At 43.2% G+C, this 20,720-nt stretch overlaps 1 protein-coding gene across 1 annotated transcript in view; it reads right to left on the reverse strand.

Moving 5' to 3' along the window:
- Positions 1-14,511: 14,511 nt before the first annotated feature.
- Positions 14,512-20,720, reverse strand: part of LOC115116122 (probable G-protein coupled receptor 139) — a 35,536-nt gene continuing 29,327 nt past the window's right edge. Inside the window, 1 exon segment of the mRNA XM_065011026.1 lies at positions 14,512-15,491. Coding sequence (XP_064867098.1) covers positions 14,512-15,491 — 980 coding nt within the window.

The following is a 20,720-nucleotide window of genomic DNA, read 5'->3' on the forward strand; positions in this document are numbered from 1 at the left end:
AACACCTCAACCTCTGTCCCCTGAAGTCAAGCCTCTGTGTCCTGCACTGAAGTCAAGCCTCTGAACACCTCAACCCCTGTCCTGCACTGAAGTCAAGCCTCTGAACACCTCAACCCCTGTCCTGCACTGAAGTCAAGCCTCTGAACACCTCAACCCCTGTCCTGCACTGAAGTCAAGCCTCTAAACACCTCAACTCAAGTGCAATACCCTCATTCAATCCCTGCCTTGATCCCTTCCACTGTGTAAATAGTGCTCTCATTCCCATTCCCCATAATATTTTACCTTAAATATCTTTATTAAATGTTTTAGGTTAAAACAATTTGTCTTTCACGATTTATGAAACAGTTTGTCGTCTATATCATTGATCTCCCATCCTCCTCAATTGTCCAAGTCACCAGCCTCCACTGCTGAACAGTATTATGTAAGAGACAGGCATTGATTAGATAGCTGTGTCTTCTGTAAGTGAGGAAGAGACAGTGATTGCCTCCGCCTCTCATCCACCTTTCTGTGTGGGGTCTGGTTTTGTGAACCCTCTCTGTTCAAATCTGTAAAGGTGTAAAGTTGCCTCTACTCTTTCATTCAAAAGGTGTGTGTGTGTCAATTCTCAGCTATAGAGGTCATCTGGGACAGTGGGTGATAGAGGTTTTACAAGCCAAGTCGCTCTCTCGCCCCCCCACCCCCACCCCTCTCTTGTGCTATCACTCTCTTTCACTCCCTCTCTCTCTTGGTCTCTCTTTCTTTCGCTCTTTCTCTCCCCCTCCCCCAGTTTCTCTGTCACACACTCAGACATCTTGCCATCCTCACCTCTCTCAGAGACCCGCATTAGTGCGTCAGTCTGAGAGGCAGATTCATGCAGTTATTGCCTGTGTTTTTATCAGCCCAGCTGGTATCTGCAGTGCTGTGTAACTGCAGGGTGGTGCTCGTCACTGCATCGTAATATCCCCCTGCATCCCACTATATGTCTCTCCAACTGCTCTCTGAAGCCCACCCACACCAGACCTGGGTTCAAATACTATTACAAATCATTTGAAATACTTTATCTGTGCTCGATTGAGCTTGCCTGGCAAAATGGACCAATATAATCATCCCACAACTGCAAACCCCACCCATCGTGGCACTCCAGGCAGGGGAGAGCAAACGCTCAAAGTATTTGAATGATTTTGAATAGAATATCAACCCAGGGGTGCTGTCCCACAGCTCTGCAGTCTACCCACGGTGAGTGAGAGGGGGTTGGTACTGTACTGTTTTAGTGGTTGACAGGTTATAGGGTAGAAATGATGGACTGATCATTCGTTCCCTCGAGGCTGCGATCAGTGTCACGGATCATCAGTCCAACGTCACATTACCTGCCGAGTGTTGCTGTTGAGGATCAACACGGTATGTACAATTACAGCAGAATTCATCCAGGAGTTTGTGCGTGCGTGCGCGCGTGCGTGCGTGTGCATGCGTGTGTGTGTGTGTGTGGATCTTAAATGGCTGCGCAGTTCGCAATTACAGAGGTGTAACCTGTAGAACCTTAACTGTGTGATCATCACCAACCAGTGGCCAATTAAATGTCACCATGACTTCCAACTGCAGCAGGAACACTCTGTACCTCATTGCCATGTACACACTAGGGGTGAACAGACTCTGAGTCGTTATTCCCCCCAGGGGTGTGTGCTTAGCCCTCTCCTGAACTCCCTGTTCACCCATGGCTGTGTGGCCACGCACGACTGCAACTCCGTCATCAAGTTTGCTGACGACACAACGGTGGTCAGCCTGATCACCAATGGGGACAAGGAGGAGGTCAGAGACCTGGAGGTGCCAGGACCACAACCTCTCCCACAATGTCAGTAAGACCAAGGAGCTGATCGTGGACTTGAAGAAACAGGGCTGGTGCACACCTGCAGACACATCAAGGAGAGGGTGGAGAGGGTCAACAGCTTCAAGTTCCGCAGTGTCCACATCACTGAGGACTTATCATGGTCCTCTCAGACCAACACAGTCATGAAGAAGGCTCAGCAGTGCGTCTTCTCCCTCAGGAGGCTGAAACGATTTGGCATGGCCCCTCAGATCCTTAAGAACTTTTACAGCTGCTCCATGGAGAGCATTCTGACTGGTTGTATCACAGTCTGGTATGGCAACTGCACCGCCCTCGACCAGAAGGCTCTAGAGATGTATTACTATCACTACTGATTATTGATGGCTATTACCATTAGTATCTATCTACACTGAGCATACAAAACAATAAGAACACTTGCTCTGTCCATGACATAAACTGGCCAGGTGAATCCAGGTGAAAGTGATGATCCTTGATTGATGTTACTTACTTGTTAAATCCACTTCAGTAAGTGTACAGGTTAAAACCCCTTAAGGTCGATGTCCGTGCCCCGGAGGAAATCTAATGAACATAATACAAAATCCCCATAAAAATCTGTCAATTTAAGCTAGAGATGTGTTTTTTTGCATAGAATGTATCTCAATCCACCGCATCCGTCTATATGACACTTCCACATCTGCGGTGAAAGGTGACAGAGCTAGAGAGGTGTTTGTCAGACCATGAGACATCCCATCTGCAGTGAAAGGTGACAGAGCTAGAGAGGTGTTTGTCAGACCATGAGACACCCCATCTGCAGTGAAAGGTGACAGAGCTAGAGAGGTGTTTGTCAGACCATGAGACATCCCATCTGCAGTGAAAGGTGATAGAGCTAGAGAGGTGTTTGTCAGACCATGAGACATCCCATCTGCAGTGAAAGGTGACAGAGCTAGAGAGGTGTTTGTCAGACCATGAGACATCCCATCTGCAGTGAAAGGTGACAGAGCTAGAGAGGTGTTTGTCAGACCATGAGACATCCAGAATATCTGTCTTCTCACAAAATCAGCTGTAGCGTCTTAACGGTTTGGCCTACAAACTATTATGACCCCTCTATAGAAAGATGAGACCCTCACAAACACGAGCGTTTGGGACTCGTCTGAAGTCGGTACAGCCGATCTGCCAACTTCTGTCTGTATTGTCCGAACAGTTTGGGCTATGCAGTAATACGACAACTCTGTGTAAAGGTGAGACTCAAGAACACGTACATGTTTGTTTACTCTGAAGGACGCCCACAGGACTCACAAGACTCGTCTGAAGGACGCCCACAGGACTCACAAGACTCGTCTGAAGGACGCCCACAGGACTCACAAGACTCGTCTGAAGGTCGCCCACAGGACTCACAAGACTCGTCTGAAGGTCGCCCACAGGACTCACAAGACTCGTCTGAAGGACGCCCACAGGACTCACAAGACTCGTCTGAAGGTCGCCCACAGGACTCACAAGACTCGTCTGAAGGACGCCCACAGGACTCACAAGACTCGTCTGAAGGTCGCCCACAGGTCCCCGGTACCAGTTGAAAAACATTGTGGAAGTATACAGTACCAGTCAAAAGTTTGGACACATCTAATCATTCAAGGGTATTTTTTCTTTTTTCTACAATGTAGAATAATAGTGAAGACATAAACACAATGAAATAACACACATGGAATCCTGTAATAACCAAAAAGGTGTTAAACAAATCCAAATGTATTTTAGATTTTAGATTCTTCAATGTAGCCACCCTTTGCCTTGATGACAGCTTTGCACACGCTAGGGAATTCTATCAACCAGCTTCACGTGGAATGCTTTTCCAACAGTCTTGAAGGACTTCCCACATATGCTGAACACTTGCTTTTACTTCACGCTGCCTTCCAACTCATCCCAAATCTCAATTGGGTTGAGGTTGGGTAATTGAGGAGGCCAGGTCATCTGATGCAGCACTCCATCCTTCTTCTTATTGGTCAAATAGCCCGTACACAGCCTGGAGGTGTGTTGGGTCATTGTCCTGTTGAAAAATAAATGATAGTCCCACTAAACGCAAACCAGATGGGATGGTGTATCGCTGCAGAATGCTGTGGTAGCCATGCTGGTTAACTGTGCCTTGGATTCTAAATAAATCACTGACAGTGTCACCAGCAAACCACCCCCACATCATATAGGTTAGACACTTCAGAACAAACTTTCTTTACATTTTTTGCATGGGCTAAAAGCAGTAATGCCAAAAATATTTTTTTTCAAATACTTTTTCTATATATATTTTTATACTTCAATGGGACTTTAAAAAAAATCAAATAGCAAAAGGATCCTTGGTATGACCTTCTTTAAAAAAAATGTAAGCCTTGAGACATGGATTGTGTCACTATTACTCCTGTTTACATGTATATACAGGACATTCGGAAAGTATTCAGACCCCTTGACTTTTTCCACATTTTGTTACACTTCAGCCTTAATCAAAAATGGATTTAATGTTTTGTTCCCCTCATCAATCTACACACAATACCCCATAATGACAAAGAGAAAACAGGTTTTTAGACATTTTTGCAAATTAAAATATCACATTTACGTAAGTACTCAGACCCTTTACTCAGTACTTTGTTGAAGAACCTTTGGCACCGATTACAGCCTTGAGTCTTCTTGGGTATGACGCTACAAGCTTGGCACACCTCTATTTGGGGAGTTTCTCCCATTCTTCTCTGCAGACACTCTCAAGATCTGTCAGATTGGATGGGGAGTGTCACTGCACAACTATTTTCAGGTCTCTCCAGAGATATTAGGTCGGGTTCAAGTCCAGGCTCTGACTGGGCCACTCTAGGACATTCAGAGACTTGTCCCGAAGCCACTCCTACATTGTCTTTGCCGTGTGCTTAGGGTCATTGTCCTGTTGGAAGCTCTAGAAAGCGTATTGGTGATTCCAAACTTCTTCCATTTAAGAATGATCGAGGCCATCGTGTTCTTGGGAACCTTCAATGCTGCAGAAATGTTTTGGTACCCTTCCCCAGATCTGTGCCTTAACACAATCCTGTCTCGGAGCTCTACGGACTATTCCTTTGACCTCACGGCTTGGTTTTTGCTCTGACATGCACTGTCAAATGTGGGACCTTATATAGACAGGTGTGCCTTCCCATATCATGTCCAATCAATTGAAATGAACACAGATGGACTTCAATCAAGTTGTAGAAACATCTCAAGGATGATCAATGGAAACAGGATGCACCTGAGCTCAATTTCAAGTCTCATAGCAAAGGGTCTGAATACCTATGGAAATAAGGTATTTCTGTTTTTTTATACATTTGCAAACATTTCTTAACCTGTTTTTCGCATTGTCCTTATGAATTGTTGTGTGGAGATTGATGAGGAAAACAAATAATTGTATTAATTTCATAATAAGGCTGTAACGTAATAAAATATGTAAAAGGTCAAGGGGTCTGAATACTTTCCAAATGCACTGTATTACCACTAGTACCAGTCCCTTATATAAATATACTTTTTTATTAGTTATACTATAACAAATAAAAAATAAACGTTTTATGTGAGAATAGGGATTGGTCTGAAGCCAAAAAGAAAAATTCTAAATAGCTTCTACCGACCAAGTTATAAGCCTCCTGAACATTTAATCAAATGGCTACCCAGACTATTTGCATTGTCCCCCCCCATCCCAGACTGTTATCATCTTTGCTATAATGTCTACCTACATGTACTGTACATATTACCTCAATTACCTCGACTAACCGGTGTCCCCGCACATTGACTCTGTTCCGGTACCCCCCTGTATATAGTCTCACAATTGTTATTTTGCTGCTGCTCTTTAATTGCTTGTTACTTTTCATTCTTATTCATGTGTTTTTATTTATTTTTAAACTACATTGTTGGTTAGGGGCTCGTAAGTAGGCATTTCACTGTAAGGTCAACACCTGTTGTATTCGGCGCATGTGACAAATATAATTTGATTTGATTTGAATACCTATTCCACCCATGCTCTACCAAGGTTTTCCAGCAGACAGCTTTGACCTATTACAGGAGCTATGTTGGTGTTGTACTTCAAACTATGTGTAGGCAGGTTGCTTAGGATTTAAACCTTCTCAAACAGCCTAATTCAATCATTCATTCAAGGTACCACACTGTTGGGTAGAGCATGCAACAACTTTTCACAATTTTCCCGCTGTGGGGAGAAACACAGGGGAGTTCTCATAGACCGCCAACAAAGAAAGCCTCCATTTGCATGCTGGGAATGAGTGCATTGCACACTAATTTTGGATTAGAATTGAATTGTAAGGCTTTTATGAATGTCCTGCTGCCTAGTAGTGTTGCTTTGCTACCAGCCTATGCCAATGAGTGTTAGCATTCTAGCTAATATCTGCTGTGTCCAAAATAGTTTTTTTGCAACTATCACAACCAAATATTTGACCGACAGGCTCAAATCGGTCTGACGTAGATACATTTGAATTTTTTATTTTTTATGTTGGGTAAAAGTAGAGTTTCAGAGCAACAAAATGGTATATCATACACTACATTCGAGGAACAATGGGATAGTCATTTTGCTTTGAATTTGTTCAACTTGTAAACTCATTTTTGAGATAATGGCTTTTTAATGTTTTGGTACCTCTATTGGAGAGCCCCTCTTTGTCTACACCCATTCAGCATCGTTCAGACCCTCTTAAGCTTTAGCCCCACCCATCTCTTTAAGGTTTGATCGGAATGTACTAACAGCAGTCAAGCACCCAAGCTAACTTGCTAGCTACCTCCAGACATCTAAGTGAGAGAGAACAGCTCAATGAACATTACTCGCCCTGGCAGAGCTGGTTAGCTTGTTATGTTATCCGGAGCATTGGTGACTGCAACTGTGCTGTCAGATTGTCCAATCGTAAATTCAGAGTGTTTCACATTCAAAGTGTGCGCTGGGCGCTCTGGCCAATGAGTAGGGTTGATCCGAACATTCTGACCTCACAATGGCAGTCAAGCACCCAAGCTAACTGGCTAACATTGGCTAGCTTGCTAGCTACTTCGAGACCAGAACACCCCACTCTGACCGTTTTACTCGCCCTAGCAGAGTTTGTTGGGCTGTTTTCATGTTATCCAGAGAGTTGGTGACTGTAACTGTGCTGCAGGCAACAATTTAATTAAGAACGAACCTGAAATGGTTGCTTGCATAGTGGAGTATTTAGTTTATATGTATAGCTAACTAGTTGGATAAACAATAAAGCATAACCCCAACTCATGACGTTACTACCCTGCACTAATCTGCAGGTAGCTAACCAACCAGATTCAATGTTAGCTAGCTAAAATTAGGCTATAGCTAAGCAAGCAAATGGCTTTTGTTCGTCAAAATTAGAAACTTGTAATATCTGAAAATGTAGCTAGCTAGACTATCTTACATCATTCATGGTTGGACACGTCTCCTGTCGGATGCCATGGTTACCCTTAGTTTGAAGATGTAATCTGGAGACAGGTGTTTTCTCCATCTCCTTAGCTATCAAACTCGAATTCCACTGATTTCAAAACTCAGTCCTCCTGAAAGTGGAAAGCAACACTTATGCAGTTTTAATACACAATCAATTTGTTTAAAAGCTGCTTTAGACTGGATTACCTAGACATACTGACCAACTCAAATAAACAGAAGCGTGATATATGGCAGATCAATCCAAACTCATCTCTCGGCATGTCTAGCCCACTCATTATCTCAGCCAATAATGGCTCGAGGGAAGGTTGCTGATTTTTTGGGGCTAAACCAACTAGGCTCATAATTGAAAAGTGTTATTCATATTTACATATGACATACAAGTTTATTATTAAGGCACATGAAAGTTCACATGTTCAAGAAGGCATTTCTGCCAAAAAAACACATTTTGATTAAAAAAAAGTTCAAATGGCTCTCCTGTGAAATAGTGACCCGCGACATACGCCTAGTTTCCTGAAACGCGTCACATATAATCTTAGCGACTGTTCAAACAATAATCAAAACAACATTGTAAGCTTATGAGAACCCCAAAAGTTGTATTTTGTTATAACTATGCAAATCTAGGCAATATTGAATAGGCGCAGATGGTGAAAAGAAGTTGTTCTCCCCCATGGTGAACATTGTACTTGTTTATGACGTGAATAGCAACTCACAGGTTGTACAAAGCATTACAATTCATTATGATGCAATGATTTTGTAACAATGGAAAAACATTTGCACAACTCTCATGGTGAGTGGTGACAGTGGGTGAGTGGCACCCAATTCCCTACGTAGTGCATTACGTTTCACAAGAACCTTATGGGCCCTGGTCAAAAGTAGTGCACTGTATTGAGAGTAGGGTGTCATTTGGGACACATTCAGTGAGTGTCTTTGACCTTCTTGTTGTTTGAAGTATCACGTGATGGTCGAACCGTGAAAAATCAGATTCATTTAGGATATGACAACTCTTTGAGGATTTTGGTATGTACTCTGTGATATTGTGATATTCATTGTGTGTTACAACATTTTGAAAACCTTTTGATTTGCACAATAGGCAGATAAGTGCCAAGAAAATACTGAATCTGTGCACTTTCTGATACAACCATGAAACTTGGTACACGTATTCTGTTCATCATTAGGAACATTATAAAATAAAAAATAAGGATCAGGATTTTACTTTACATGTCAAATCATGCCATGTGTGTCACAATATATTAGGAAGATCAATACAACTTCAACTGTGTTATTTAATGTGTGAACGTGTTAAAAACAATTGACAGAGACAAACAAGACCAGACAGACATCTTTGATTTTTAGAGGGTATCTTTATCTTATTCTCAGTTATAAAATATCAACATGCCTTCTCACAGGAAATAACCAAATACATACTGTACATACATTATATTCATTTAAAATCATTAGTAAAAGCTGCAATATGTAACTTTTTGGGTGACCTTACCAAATTTACATAGAAATCTGAGTTATAGATCTGTCATTCTCATTGAAAGCGAGTCCGAGAAGCTGTATATCTGTTTTATATGCACTATTTCTATGCTTCCCATTCTTATGTTTAGTTTTTGCTTGTTTTATTTTCGTTTTTGTACACCAGCTTCAAACAGCTAAAAATACAATATTTGTTATGGAATATATATTTCACAGCAGTTTAGATGGTACAATGATTCTCTACACAATGGCTGCTTGTTTTGTCACATAAACTGACATTAGGCAAACTATTATAATTTTTGCAAGCAGGAAATGGCAGAGCAATTTCCACATATTGCACCTTAATTATGCTAGCCAAAACAATCAATGCATTACATTCAATCAATTCACGTCTTATGAAGTGCTGTCATGGAGAAATGGTAGCCTGATCCCAGATCTGCTTATGCTGTCTTGACAACTCCTATGGTCATTGGTTTGAGTTGTCAATACTGCACCAACAGATCTGGAAACAGGCTACGAGAACAACTGATTTTAAAAAGAGCCTGACATGTGGAAAACACACAATGGAAAAGCTATCAGTAGACTGCCATACTGTAAGCAGAGGGAAATACAATCTCAGATATGCTAATTTATGAATAATAATGTTCTGTATGTGGACTGGTCATCAACACCAAGGAGCATAAATAAGCTATTTAATCATTTAGAGTACAGAGATATTTTGCTTCATTTACTGTACACATGTTTTGTCTTAACTGACTTGATATTTTACTCACTTTTGAAAGCTCTTGCACTCAGACAGATGCGCGCACATGTGGAAGCACACAAAGACTTACGCACGCATGCACACATACACACACACACACACACACACACACACACACACACACACACACACACACACACATACCGACACACTCTGAGAGAGAAAATGAAAGAGTGGAGGAAAATAAAATAGTATATTCTACAGGTTTACAGTATCTGTTTGAGAAAAGCGTGAAGCCTCCAGAGATAAGAGTTTCCTATTATGATTATCCGGTTATGAGTTATTAATGTCACCAACAGTGGGTGTTCCCTAGTCATCACCATAGCAACTACCACTCCCTCCCACCTGCTTCAGAGTCTCTCACGTGGTAAATGGAGAGGACACCTGGGTCGTATTCATTGAATCTGTTTTCCAACCAGAGGTCAGGCAAGAACTGCACCCTCCTGGGTGTTTTCAGTAGTAGTTTACACTTTCACAAATCAAATGACCGTAATAAGTCTAATTAACGTTGGTGGAAACCTTTGACGAGGGTTATAAACGAATGTCACACTAGCAATGTTGGGATGCTTTCAATAAAGAAAATCCATAATTGCTTAGATACACTCCCATTGCATTTTCTGGGATAGTTATGAAGTCCTGTTTGACATTTTATTACTGATTGTCACTTGACATTCAGTGACAAACTGTCAGGATATCTTATATAATTTGGTATGTCATGTTTATGACAATATGACAATGTTATGACACTGCAACTGGTCAAATAAAGTGGTACTGAAGTGTCTGTTGTGGTATTGATGCATATTGCTCATCATGACCAATAGACAACCAAAAAATTGCATTAACATGACCAATGGACAATCACAAAACAACGTTAACCTGTTAACCTGTCAACATCACTCTTATCACAGGCTTTAGCAATTATCTTTCCAATTATACACACACACAATCATTTGTTAAAAATAACTACTCCCCTTCAGAGCATGGAAGGGAGGTGTGTTATTAGAGCTATATAATGAAGATAGTTGACCTCAGCTGATACACTGTCAATAGTCAATAATGACCCAGCATGCTCTTTACCTTGACTTGAACCCTGTCCAATCAATGTTTATTGGTCACATTGTTATTTTTTGGTGGTTGCCCATTGGTCATGTTAATGTTGTTTTTTTGGTTGGTCATGTTAATGTTTTTTTTTTAGTTGTCTATTGGTCAGGTTAAGGTAAGGTTTAAGGTTTGGGATAGGCTTCTTTAAAAGAAATCTAACACAACTTTCATTGCCTGGATTCGAACATGCAACTGGAGGCAGATGCTTGAAGTTAACAGAGCTCACTGTTGCCTCGAGTGGCTGGTTTCCACGTCATCTCCCAACATCCTCAGAGATGGATGATTGTATCCCGGGTGACCGGCCTGAGTGTGCTGCCCTCCAGAGGCCAGTGGACAACTTTGAGAAGGTAATAGCCTACAAGGAGATATCAAATATGAGAGATGGAGCTATATTTCTACCATTCATCAGATATAACATGCATTTAATGCACGATTTATGAGGCCATGTCACGCTGAATCGCTCAAAGGAAATGTTTTGTGTATTCCCTCTGGCTTAGTTTCACCCAATGTGGATAGATGAATACATGTTTTGCCTGAAGTGTTTGTGCATTGATATGTGTGTGTGTATGTTTGTGTGTGCACGTGTATGTGTGCATGTGTAATGTGTGTGTGGATGTTCATTGGACAGAAAATAACAGAGATGTGTTTTATACAACAAGCTCTCACAGTATTACTGCAGAATCCAACGTTTGTCTATAAATGTTTGATTTTTAAGGTTAAGTTTATGCATTAATTACGAATGGTTAAATTTAGGGTTAAGGTTGGGATAGGTTTAAAACAAAAGGAACTCCACAGTTAAAACTTCTTTAGGCTAGGGTGTATTTTTCTCCACTTTCTGTCTGACTGACGTGCCCAAAGTAAACTGCAATGAGTCCTATGCAATTCCAGCTCCCAGACTGCAATTCCTATGGCTTCCACTAGATGTCAACAGTCTTTGTTCAAGGTTTCAGGCTTGTTTCTTCCCAAACAAGGAAGAATTTAGAGTTTTGGTACTGGGAGTCACAGTTGGAAATCAGTCTGTGGGTGCGTGACGAAGAGGACGTGCACTTGCTAATTTTACTTTTCTATTGAACATACTTATTTTATGAAATATTATTGTTAAATTACATTTTAGGGTTCCTGAGGATTAAATAGAAACATAGTTTGACCTGTTTTAACAAAGTTTATTGGTAGCTTTTTGGATTCCTTTGTCTGCATGTTGAACGAGTGGATTACTGAAATCGACGGCGCCAACTAAACTGACTTTTTGGGATATAAAGAAGGATTTTATCTAACAAAACAACCATGCATGTTATAGCTGGGACCCTTTGGATTGCAAATCAGAGGAAGATTTTCAAAAAGTAAGTGATTATTTAATCGCTATTTGTGATTTTATGAAGCCTGTGCTGGTTGAAAAATATGTTGATATGGGGCGCCGTCCTCAAACAATCGCATGGCATGCTTTCGCTGTAAGGCCTATTGTAAATCGGACAATAACAAGAATTTAAGCTTTTAACCGATATAAGACACTTGTATGTACCTGGATGTTTAAAGTTCAGGCATTAATTCCGAATGGTTAAGGTAAGGGTTAAGGTTTGGGATAGGCTTAAAACCTAGCAGTTGGATCGAACACGGCCATCCCCCATCCCCATCCACATTGCCCTAGCAAAACCCAAGCCTACATGATGGTAATAGCCCTCACCATTGCCCCTAGCGGACGGTTTTTAAGTCTTCTACTGACGTCCTGCTTACCTGGACGGACTTCAAATTTCGCAGTCAATCGTGAGCAACCTGGCTGGTTTTATAGGTTGTTTCTGGGCAGGACAGAACACAGTTGATCTATGAGTTGTCGTGGCTTCATAAATTCATAGTTTCTCAGTCATCTGATTTCTCACCCTCGTGCCAGTCAGACAGAGGAGGGTTGAAGAGAGAATAGAAAGATACAGCTATGAGGGTGAGAGTGAGAATAAACTGGCTTTTTACTGTTCTAATTACATTGTTAACCTGGTTATAATACCAATAAGGCACCTCGGGGGTATGTGGTATATGGCCAACATACCACGGCTAAGGGGCTAAGGGCTGTGTCCAGGCACTCCGTTCTGCATCGTGCATAAGAACAACCCTTTAGCCGTGGTATATTGTCCATATACCACACCTCTGGCGTTATTGATGAATTAACTCTTGTTTACTCTCTCTATCTCTCTCTTTCTCTCTGCCTGTCTCTCTCCCTCTCTTGCTCTCTCACATACATACAGACAGAGACAGAGACAGACACACACACACACACACACACACACACACACACACACACACACACACACACACACACACACACACACACACACACACACACACACACACACACACACACACACACACACGATCTAGTCAGTGATATAAAGTTAAGGGTCTGAGGAGCTGCACAAATACATTCATTCTAATATGACTAAGACAATCATCAAAGACAACCAATATTTAATTGAAGACTCTTTAAAATGGTAGTAATGTCCTCCTTTTAAAATTGTGGAATCCATGGTTACAAGATTACTGAGCCTATGGAACCTCTACTTGTTTTGCTGTAATTGTTTTGCTTTATTTTTGTGCGTCTACAACAATCTCCTTCAATCCTGGTCCCAGCACTAACACACCTAGCACACCTTGACTCAACCACTCAAATTGCTTGATGATCAGTTGATTCGCTGAATCAAGTGTGTTAGTACTGGGCTAGAACAAAAACTTGCACATGTATGTGTCGTCAAGATCGGTATTAAAGAACACTGATCTAACAGTCAAGTCTACCATAATCCTTCACCATGACAACAACAGGCAGCTCCTACTTATCCTTAACAACACCTGTGAGATGGCTCCTGATTGGATGGTTATCTTTCCCAATCCCTTCCATCTTTGATGAATTCACTTACCGAGAACATCTTAAAATCCACAGATCCGTTTTTTAATAAAAAGTCTCTTGTAATGTCTAATGCACCTCTGAGACCCACTATATATTAACAGGAAATGTCAGCAGAGTTTCAAAACACATCAGGGGACATGGTAGTGATTGTGAATCAAATCATCTAAGGCCACCACTAAGGACAAGGACGTCTAAGACTTGAGCATCAATGCCACGGGTACCTCTTCAAAGGTGAGTGGTTTCTCTCGCTGAGAGTCTCTGCGATGAACTCTTTGACTAGAGAGGGCTCCCGTTGGTTGATGGCCATCTGTTCAGATTCAGAGCCTCCCTCATCCTCCCACCGTCCCTCCCCATCACCTCCTCCTCCCCATCCGTCGACAGCAGTATATCAGAGACAGTAGCAAAAACGTCCCAATGTCAAAGCGAGGTTGATATGTCACAGAGGAATTCCTCAGTTGTCACTCTCCATTCCCATTTACAAACGGCTGGCTATAAAACCCAGTAATAAGCAGCCGCCATGATGCTCGTTTATCAGTCCCTGATCACAGTCAAAGCTCATCGTCAGACACTGTCGGAGCAGTAATACAGTCAAAAAGACAGGCAGTTATCCAGGCTGAATGATCAGTCTGTTAGATTGCTTTTCCGCATGAACGAGTGGAGAGATGGTTCTCAACACACTGTTGCTGGGTTGTGAGTTCTGTTCTGCTGTTTGTGCTCAGCAACATTCCTACTTGATTTCTCAACTTTTCTTCTTCTTCTTATTCTCAAACATTCTTTCTCTCACTTCAGATAGATAGATTGTTGCGTATTCATACACCAACTACATATCTTTCTGTCTCCTCTTCTCAGACGCTCTTCTCTCCTCCACCTCTCCTCTCCACCACCTCTCCTCTCCTCCATCTCCTCTCCTCCACCTCTCATCTCCTCTCCTCCATCTTTCCAGCCCTCCACTCTAAATGTCTGTTGACATTTGAAAAGCTCAAAGAGTCCCAGAATCGGGTCATCATCAAGGTCGGTCGTCAGGGAAACCCTCCACACTTCCCCCCTCACGAGGAGATGCAGATGGGCTTGCCGTTCTTATCGTACTGGTATACCAGCATCTTGATGCAGTGGGAGTTAGCAGGGGAGATCCAGGGGCTACTGGTGATAGAGAAGTTGTGTCCAGCGTAGAACGGCGGCGGCTGCTTACGGCATCGGAACAACGTCCGGAGAACCGTGGCCGCCATGGTCCGGAAACGCTTGCTGATGAAACAGTAGAGAAAGAAGTTGACCCCGGTGTTTAGGAGAGCTAGCATGTTCGCCACATCGGTTAGGAGGTGCAGAAGGCGGGCGGGACCCGGGGACGCCGGCGGCGCCGTGTACAGGTGGTAAAGGATCATGACGGTGCGTGGTGCCCAGAGGACGGCAAACACGGAAGTGATGGCGAGTAGGATGGCGGTGGTCTTGCCCGTGGAGTAGCCGCGCAGGCGGAAGCAGCTGCGACGGCGCTGGAGCTTCCTGACGATCATTGCATTGAGGGAGAAGAAGACGGAGCAGGGGAGGAGATAGACAGTTGCACAGTGCACCCAGACTAGCACATGCTGTGCAGCACTACTACTACTCCCCCTTCCTCCACTTCCTGTACCACCTCCAGGTAAACCATGCCACAGCTCAGGCCACCAGTAGTAAGGTGCCGCAGACACCAAACACCCCATATAGACGCCCATGATGACCCGCCGTGTGCGGGCCGGGTAGGAAACGCTATGATACTTCAACGGGTGACAGACTGCAATATAACGGTCAACGGTCAAGGGGACCGTGATCCAGATGGAGGTGTGGATGGAGGAGAACTCCAGGACCTGGACTGCCTTGTTGAGGGAGGGGGGAAGGGGCGCACCCAAAATGAAGTCCTCCAATATGAAGTCGACGAAGACGATGAGCAGGAGGACCAGGATGTCAGCGGCGGCGAGCGCCAGAAGGTAGTTATAGGAGGACTTCTGACGCCGTAACACCAGCTGGGAGAGGATGATGACAGTGAGTATGTTGGCTGGATGAGGGGGAGGGGGAAGGTTATGAGGGTGACACAAGGGAATATGTTTGGGAGATGAAGGGATAGGATGGGGAGGCACAGATTGGTGGTTTACGGAGGGTATGATAGCAGAGAAGAGGAGAGGAGGAGAGTGGGCGGGAATTGTAATAGGTGAGAGTTGAGAAAGAAAGATGAGAGGGAGAGATAGAAAGCAGAGTGGAAACAAGTTGTTGCAACGAAAGAAAGGAACGGATGTGAGGGGGGAGAGTATGAGCCAAGGGTCAGATATATGGGGAGATGAATGGAGACAGAGATAGGAAGGAGAGGAAAGTGATGGGGAAATTACATGAGAGGAAAAGCATGGAAGTGAAGAAAAAATAATGATGAGAGGTTGAAATTGAAAGTGTAATGAAAACAGGTTATGCCAAAGGAAAATGAAAGAGAGAGGAAGAGAGTTAGTTTTACTGGGGAGGTCATTGACAAGGAACAACACTCATTCAGCCAATCAGAAACAGCACACACTCTACCTATATAGAGCACACCCACACATGTACACACACACACACACACACACACACACACACACACACACACACACACACACACACATGTCTACACAAAGTTTAATTTGTCTTCCATTTATTGGCATGAAGAGAACCAGATAACAACCCTTTACATAACCCTAACAAGTGTTGTGTTCGAGGCCACTTAAAGCGAGACTGGTTCAAGACCAAGACCGGAGCAAATCGAATCTGAGTCAAGACCAAAGAACAAGGGCGAGACCGAGTCAAGACTGAGATCTGGAGGGGGACAAGGGTTCCGTGACGAGTCAAGACGAGACCAGAAAAATGTCCAATTCAAGACAAATCACCACCAAAATAAGAGTTCTAAATTAGTATTATAACGAAGGAACATTAGATTAACCCTTTCAAACTTTTTCAGCTAGTTAAATTGCACTGATAAATGATGGGGAATTGTCCCAACCAAGCACTCAAGCTAACTGGCTAAAATTGGCTAGCTTGCGAGCTAGCTACTCCCAGACACAAATGAGAGAACGCCTCACTTTGACAGTTTTTCCCGCTGTAGCATAGCTGGTTAGGCTGTTTACATGTTATCTGGAGTGTTACCTAGTCTAGTTCTTGAATAACTATGACTTTTTCCCCCTATATTTACTGACACTGGTCATATTCAGCAGGTGTTTCGGATTTTGCAAATTCATGAGTTGTTTTGCACTCAGACGTGAGTGCTCTGAAATCGGAGTGAATTTGCGACACAAAAGATATGCTAACTGTATAACAGTCGTTTAAGTTCTTGCTAGATAACCAAATGACACCTGCATCTCTAGCTGTGTATAGCCACCAAAATAAACGATATGAGGGGAAAAAGTCAGTCACACCCACTCTTCCAATGGCATAAAATGACATCCACCTAGCAGCTAACTAGCTAGCTAGTTATCTAGCTAACATTAGGCTCTGTTTTTACCTACATAAATAGACACGCTAGCCTATTAGCCACGTTATGACTGACTTGTGATCATTGCCCTCGCTAGTTTGATTGTATTGACATTCCCAGCCTTAATTACATTCGTCGGTTTTTGTCCAGAATATTGAGTAATTGAAACGGAAACAGTGCATGTGGAGGCAGCAAACAATGTACCAGGCCAGCTGTCATTTACAACCTGATAGCAATATGTTTTGGACTACCAAGAAATGTATTGGTGGATTATATTAATCCTATACTGAAATGTATTGGTGGATTATATTAATCCTATACTGTATTGGATTATATTAATCCTATACTGAAATGTATTGGTGGATTATATTAATCCTATACTGAAATGTATTGGTGTATTATATTAATCTATACTGAAATGTATTGGTGTATTATATTAATCCTATACTGAAATGTATTGGTGTATTATATTAATCCTATACTGAAATGTATTGGTGGATTATATTAATCCTATACTGAAATGTATTGGTGGATTATATTAATCTATACTGAAATGTATTGGTGGATTATATTAATCCTATACTGAAATGTATTGGTGTATTATATTAATCCTATACTGAAATGTATTGGTGGATTATATTAATCCTATACTGAAATGTATTGGTGGATTATATTAATCCTATACTGAAATGTATTGGTGGATTATATTAATCCTATACTGAAATGTATTGGTGGATTATATTAATCCTATACTGAACTGCATCAACAATGCCTTAGTGTACGTCATGAAACGTTGAGTCAAATAGAACATATTTTTAAAACGTCTTCTAAAGTTGGTTTTGTAGCATAAACTGGGAATTTGATCTTTTTGACTGATATTACGATTGTCTGTTTGTTTCATATCTGCAGAGTAGTTAAAACGCTGTCAGTTCCACTTTAAACTTTAGATCACCGGTTACTTTGTTTGCTAAACGTGAAGTGTTTTTTGCAATGGGAATTAAAAGTTGTACATTTCAATTGGGAAATGCTTAATGGTTGTGATTTTGGATTCTTATGATTGGGGCCTACTGGCTTATTATGTCCTAGTTTATGGACTGCTTATCCGTTAACATCATGCTGTGTGTGACTGCTGTCTTTCCATCAGCCCTATGCAGTGGTGAAGTGGTGCTTGGAGAAGTGGGTATACTCTAATTCTGCCAAAAGGTTCGTCCCTCCAGCGAAGGAAAGGCACCTCTGTGAAAATCCCATGTTTTCCTAATTTAAAAAAATAGAGTTTTCCTATAGATTTTTCAAATTGTCACTGTCAAAATCACCCTTTTTTTAACAGAAAAAAAAACAAAAATGTAAGGGTCTAAATATACAACAATGTTTAAACTACATCAATCTGATTGGGTGGGCCTGTCAGGGCCTGGCTCCCTAGCGGGTGGGCCTGTCAGGGCCTGGCTCCCTAGCGGGTGGGCCTGTCAGGGCCTGGCTCCCTAGCGGGTGGGCCTGTCAGGGCCTGGCTCCCTAGCGGGTGGGCCTGTCAGGGCCTGGCTCCCTAGCGGGTGGGCCTGTCAGGGCCTGGCTCCCTAGCGGGTGGGCCTCTGTCCACCCAGGCCGGTCCATGTCTACGCCCCTGATGCAAACAGCACATGATGAAAATTGCGCATCACAAATAGCCTACCAACCAACACTTTTTCAATACCTGGTTTGCATACCCATTGTTGCCTTAGTTAGCATATACTGGTAGATACCATGTTGAAACATCTGTCCTACTCTACCAGCTACCGATGTCATTCTTCTGTGAGCTGCTCCATGACAAATCCAGTTGGGATATGCACGCTCTTGCTGCCTGCAAATGATATTCCATTGAAACTAGGCTGTGTGCAGCACACGTGAATATATTTCACGTCCTTTGTGATTGTGTAGGCTACTTTGTGCATGATTTCTCTATTGTACTACATAATTGATAAATTGTATCAGTAGGGATTAAGAAGTGAGTATATGCTTCTAGCTGCATATACCCTCCAGTACACCACTGGCCTGCGTATACCCTCCAGTACACCACTGGCCTGCGTATACCCTCCAGTACACCACTGGCCTGCGTGTACCCTCCAGTACACCACTGGCCTGCGTATACCCTCCAGTACACCACTGGCCTGCGTATACCCTCCAGTACACCACTGGCCTGCGTATACCCTCCAGTACACCACTGGCCTGCGTATACCCTCCAGTACACCACTGGCCTGCGTATACCCTCCAGTACACCACTGGCCTGCGTATACCCTCCAGTACACCACTGGCCTGCGTATACCCTCCAGTACACCACTGGCCCTTTGTGTTTTACAAAAAGTGATCTCCTACATAAGAGCTCTGGTATTACAGTTGCTGTCCTGTCAGAACCACTAACCTGTCACACACTGAAGGCCTGTAGGTGCACCACGACGCAAACATGTCTATTATAGATATAAAGGCTGTTAAGATATTCATGTTTCAAGGAAGGAGTGTATATATTTGGCCTGGGGAAGTGGTTTAATGCACTGACTGAATGGAAGCTGATAATTAGGAGTTTTTTACTCCGCTGGTCTCCGCTGGTCTCTGGGAGAAATGATGAGTCCTCACTCTCTGAGACTGAGTCAAGACCGAGTACAAATGTTTCCGGCACCAAGACAAGACCAAGACAGTCAATATGTGGTCTCGAGACCGGACTACTACAATACGGACCCTAAACCCCTTTCTAAAGACTAATCATTTGCTCAGTAGAATATTGCCTGTGACCATTTTTCCCTCTCCTCTCCTCTCCTCTCCTCTCCTCTCCTCTCCTCTCCTCTCCTCTCCTCTCCTCTCTCCCCCTCTCCCCCTCTCTCTCTCCTCAACCTTCCCTCTCTCTCTCCCTCCCTCCTCCCTTCCCCCTTTCAACCTCATCCTTCGCTCCCTCCCTCCATCCCTTTCTCCCCGTATCCTTCCTCTCCTCCACCCTCCACCTGCTGCGTTGCGAGGTGGGACTTGCGGGTCCGTTAGTTAGCCCGATTAAATAATAATATACGGCGCCACAACAAAACAAGGGAACAATGACAGCGCACCGTCACGTCCTTGCTGAGTCGTTGAGGCTCCGGCTGGCCCAGATAAACAGTCCAAGGACACCACCCTCTCTCTCCCTCTGTGTTTTCCTCCACCACTTGATTCTTCCTCCTCTCCCCCCACCTCACTCTTTCTTTCTTTTCTTTTCTTTTTTTCCCTTGCTTCTTCTTCCATCCTTTCTCTCCCTTTTCACTTATCCTTCCCTCCTCATTCACCCCTTTCTTTGCTCTCTAACTCCCTCCCTCACATTCCTTATTTCCTCTCTCCTTCTGTCCCTCCCTTCTGTCCCTCCCTTCTATCCTTGATGGAGCATGGGGAATGACTCAGGGGACATGGAGGGACAATCACAGTTTTCTATAATTTTCTCCCAGTCTCACTCCCTCCCTCCCACCCTTCTTAAGGGTCGTGCTGGGCCATGGTGAATTGTTCATGAGCAAGATGTGGGGGATAATCACAGTTTTCTATAACTTCAGCCCCCTCCCTCCCTCTTTCTCTCTCTCTCTACCTCTCTCCCTCCCTCCATCTCTCCCTCCCTTCATCCCTCCCTCCCTCTGTCATGCTGGGACAATCACAGTTTTCTATTATTTCCTCCCTCCATCCCTCCCCTCTTCCTGGGACTCTCTGCCAGTAGTAGGAGAAACGTGGACACAAAGGGGTCTATATGATTTAGCCTGCTGTTGCTAAGGCAAAACCAACTGTGTGTATGCGTATGTGTGTGTGCATATGTGTGTG

This window comes from Oncorhynchus nerka, linkage group LG26, assembly GCF_034236695.1.
Source record: "Oncorhynchus nerka isolate Pitt River linkage group LG26, Oner_Uvic_2.0, whole genome shotgun sequence".
In the NCBI taxonomy this organism is placed as follows: domain Eukaryota; kingdom Metazoa; phylum Chordata; class Actinopteri; order Salmoniformes; family Salmonidae; genus Oncorhynchus; species Oncorhynchus nerka.